We start from the raw sequence: 4,163 nt of genomic DNA on the forward strand, positions 1-4,163 counted from the left end.
CTTGGTTGTTATTGGTTTCCTATCAGTGTGTGACAAATGGCATATATACATTAATAAATATTAGCATAGGGGCTCCAATCACTACGAGCCTTTTCATTTTCCACAGACTTTTCTTCTTCCTTTTCTTTCTTACAAGGGGTACCTTGATTCAAATGGATTGAAATCTTGAGTTGAAATTTGGATAAATTCAATTTTTTAAATTTATTTTAAAGAAGCTGACCAATTTTCTTATTTTCAATGTAAACATTTATGCATGCATGTAATAACGACTCTATTAGCTGTCTTAGAAAGTTGGGTCGTTACAACTTCAACCTATTAAGACACACCAGTAACATTACTTATCATTCCCCTTATTTAAATGAAAAAACTTAAAAGGTTGAATGCAAAATTTAGAAGTATCAATATGATTATATTGTATATATATGTCGTCATAGTCCAAAGAAAAACAAAGATCAATTAAAAAGAAAACACGACTTATATCATCAAATGAGAGCTTTTTAAAAACTAAAACTTGTATTACTATCCTGCTCCTTTAATTCGATTCAAATTACGTGTCCATAAACCCAGACTTCATAAACCCGTGCAATTATATATGTTAGCTAATCTAGCTCCAAGGCTCTTGCAAATTCTTAACAAAGTTGTCAATATAACTATCCAAGAAACCTGGTTTTGTCAATAAATCCTTCCATTTTGCATGATTTTTCTTAACCATCTCACCAACCCCACTTCCATTATTTGCATCTTCCATCACTAATTCAATGGCCTGTCTCACACTTTGCCTTGTAAAACTTCCATCTTCTTCCCTCTTGACCTCCACTCCCACTTTGAGCTCTTGAGCCAACAGCCTAGTGTTCAAAATTTGATCCCCAAGTGTTGGAATCAATACAATTTGAGAATCACTCATTAATGATTCCCACATTGAACCAAACCCACAATGGCTCACAAAACAACCAACTGATGAATGTTTAAGAATCAATGGTTGTTGAACCCAACCTCCATAAACAATACCTCTTTCTTTAACCCTTTCTTCAAAACCCTTTGGTAATGTCTCTTCCATTGAATTACACCCCATTGGAGGCTTTAGAGCTACCAAAAATGGCAGCCCTGTTTGTTCAATTCCCAAGACTAGTTCTTCTAGTTGGTGTTTTTCTAGGATCACTTGGCTTCCAAATGCACAAAAGATTACTGTTTTTGGTTGGAACTGGCTTAGCCATTTCTCCCATTTCTCATCTAAAATGGTTGTGTTGGTCGTCGTCGTCTTGTTCTCGGACGCCCACGATGATGCCATGAGTGGCCCTGTTAGTAAAATCTTCTTGTGGAATTGGTTTGATAAGTAGTTGCAAAAATCTCCTTCGATTTCTTGGCATGTTCTCATGGCTATGGCGTCGCTTTTCTTGTAAGACGTCATAAGTCGCTCGTGAAATGTTATGCCTGGTTACAATATAGTCAATAAAAATAACAGTTAAATATACTAATTATCTTTTATGTTCTAATACCTAAAATATTTTTAGTGTAATTGAATTCTTATCTCAAAGGCTGATGATTCATGTTGATTCTCGTTTCATAATTATTGAACTTAAAAAAAGAAAATTCTTATAATATTGTTAATGTAAGATTCAATGTCTACGACATGTCAGATAATATTAATTATTAGAGAAAACAATTTTTAAGAATAGGTGCATTTAATTCCTAAAGTTTCAATTTAACTAATTTAGTCCACCAATTTTGAAAAATATGTTTAAAAGGTTCTTGTTTCAATTACATACTTCCTCTCGTTTATTATTTAGCAAGATGTTACAATTTATTTTTTGAAAAAAAGCAAAAATTTCTTGTCCTGTAATAATTTTTAACTAGAGAACTTTTATGCTACACAAAATAGGTGCATCCGTGCTAACACCAAAATAAAATTCATTACAAAAAGGCTATATATCAAAAAAGTCTAGTCACCAATTTTAATTTCATGATTCCATTGTGTATCAACTACTAACCTACCAATAGAAACTATATATATATAATCTAAAAAACTAAATATATAAATAAAATGGATCTTTTTAAATATAAAAAAATATTTAAATATATTTATACTTAATAGTAAAAAATTTCAAAAGTACGACCACTTTTAGAACTTTTTAATATAAAGTCTAAACATTTTTGAGACTTTTATATTTATAAAAATTTCCCCAAATTAGAAATTCGAAGAGAAATGGTTAGAATTAATCATCAAATCTTATATTACAAAATATTACAAAATTTTATCCCAAATCTTATATGCTTTTCAAATTTTCTATTTTTATCAAATATTAAAAATTAAGATTTGGAAAATATATAGATTTAATCATCAATGACAAAGCTATATGGAATCTATTAATCTCACGAAAATCCGAAAACAATTCATGGATATGATAAAAAAAAGTTAACTTTTTATCTAAATCTCGATAGCCGATCTCTCGGTCAAGATGACAATTTTTTTTTTTAAAAAAAACAATGCTAATTTTGAAATATAAAAACATTTGAGGGTTATTTTGACAATTTTCCAAATTAAAACCTCCCTTGCATTTCAAACAAAAAGAAAATTAAAAAAAAAAATTATTTTCTTAAAAAAATGTTAAGAGTTCAATTCTTTAATTTTTTTCCCAAGCAGTACTTTACAAATTAAAATATAGTCAAAATGAATAATGAATAATAAATAATAATAATATTATTAATACCTTGGCCAAAGGGCATGGACAAGAAGAGGAGGGAGCGAGACTCACGGGAGCCATGGAAAACGACGGTGGAGGATGGGTAACCAGGTGGCGGCTCCCGGAAATCCTCCTCCGTAAGAGGTTGATCAATACTAACCGTCCTACCAGAGAAGACAGTCACCGCAATAGACGCGGCACTAACGACAGTAAAACAAAGAGATCTGATCCGGAGCGGAGCAGTGATATCGGGAATCCAATGAGCGAAATCGAAGAAGACGAGATCGGGACGGGAGGAGTGGATGATATCGGCGACCTGAGGGCGAGTGAGATCGAAGGCAGAGGCAAGGAGAGGAGTGAGAGAGATTGGGATGTCGGAGGCGGTTTGGGCGGCAGAAGGGAGGCCGGGGACGGAGGGAAGAGACAAGAAATGGAAGGAAATGAGATTAGGGTAGAGATTTAGAGATTGGAAATGAGGGAAAGGATTATCGGGCAAAAGGAAGGTGATTCTATGGCGTCTGGAAGCTAGTTCGTTGGAGATGTGAAGAAATGGAGTAATGTGACCAGTCGCAAACCATGGGAACATCAATATATGAAGATTTCCGGTTTTCCCTTTTTCAATTTCTCCCATTTTTTTTTCATCCAATTTTGAAGGTGGGGGAAGGAAGGAGGAAGAAGAAGAGGACATGGAGTTTCTATTTTACCAATACTTACCCCCTCTTCTCTCTATATATATATTAGAAAAAAGAAAACTTAATAAACGTAAAAAATCGTCCCATCAACTCTCGAGGAACCATTTAGAACTTTGGAATCTAATTTCCATCTGTTTCATGAAACTATAGTCTATAGTAAACCATCGTTTATACTACATTTATTTCATGAAAATAAAGTAATTAAGAATATAAGTATTTGAAGTCGAGGTAGAGCTAACACTTGGAGGGAGACTCAATGTTCCTGTTCGAAGGAATCTTAAACACATGCATAAGATAGAATATTTGTGGAAGTGTGAGGATCTCAGAACATTCAGACTATGAAGTATATACTTCATGTGAGGCAAATAATTTGTATTAGACATGTATACTTTTAGATACTTCTCAAATACGTATCTGACACGCAATTTGACGTTCTATTTCTATGTGTACTTTTTTTAAAGAAAAAAGACAAACAACTCATCTAATCTTTCTTGATTTAAAACTAGGCTACTATTTAAAAAGCTCACTACTCGAGTCCAAAACTAAAAAAATAAATAAATGAAAGACCAAACCTTAGAATCATCTAATCTTCATCTTCACATTTGAGTTCCCACAAAGTCCACCAAAATATAAACTATTTGGACATCTTCAACAATTCAATAAGGAAGTTCTTCGTTTATCTTCATACTTCTCCCTCTAATTTTCTTATTCTTTGTAATATGACTCACTTTTCTATTGCATTTTATTACGATAATTTGTCTATATCCTAGATTTTTTTAAGAAAAAGAAA

The 4,163-nt window shown here is 32.6% G+C and overlaps 1 protein-coding gene across 1 annotated transcript; it reads right to left on the bottom strand.

Annotated features, from left to right (window-relative positions):
• Positions 1–583: 583 nt before the first annotated feature.
• On the bottom strand, positions 584–3,369 carry LOC120076823 (UDP-glycosyltransferase 79B6). Its single transcript, XM_039030759.1, has 2 exons — positions 2,709–3,369; positions 584–1,431 (listed from the first exon to the last, which is right to left on the bottom strand). The coding sequence occupies exons 1-2, from the start codon at positions 3,367–3,369 to the stop codon at positions 605–607; spliced, it is 1,488 nt and encodes a 495-aa protein (XP_038886687.1). The 3' UTR covers positions 584–604.
• Between the last annotated feature and the right edge of the window lie 794 nt (positions 3,370–4,163).

The sequence above is a fragment of the Benincasa hispida genome, chromosome 1 (assembly GCF_009727055.1).
Source record: "Benincasa hispida cultivar B227 chromosome 1, ASM972705v1, whole genome shotgun sequence".
Taxonomy (NCBI): Eukaryota; Viridiplantae; Streptophyta; class Magnoliopsida; order Cucurbitales; family Cucurbitaceae; genus Benincasa; species Benincasa hispida.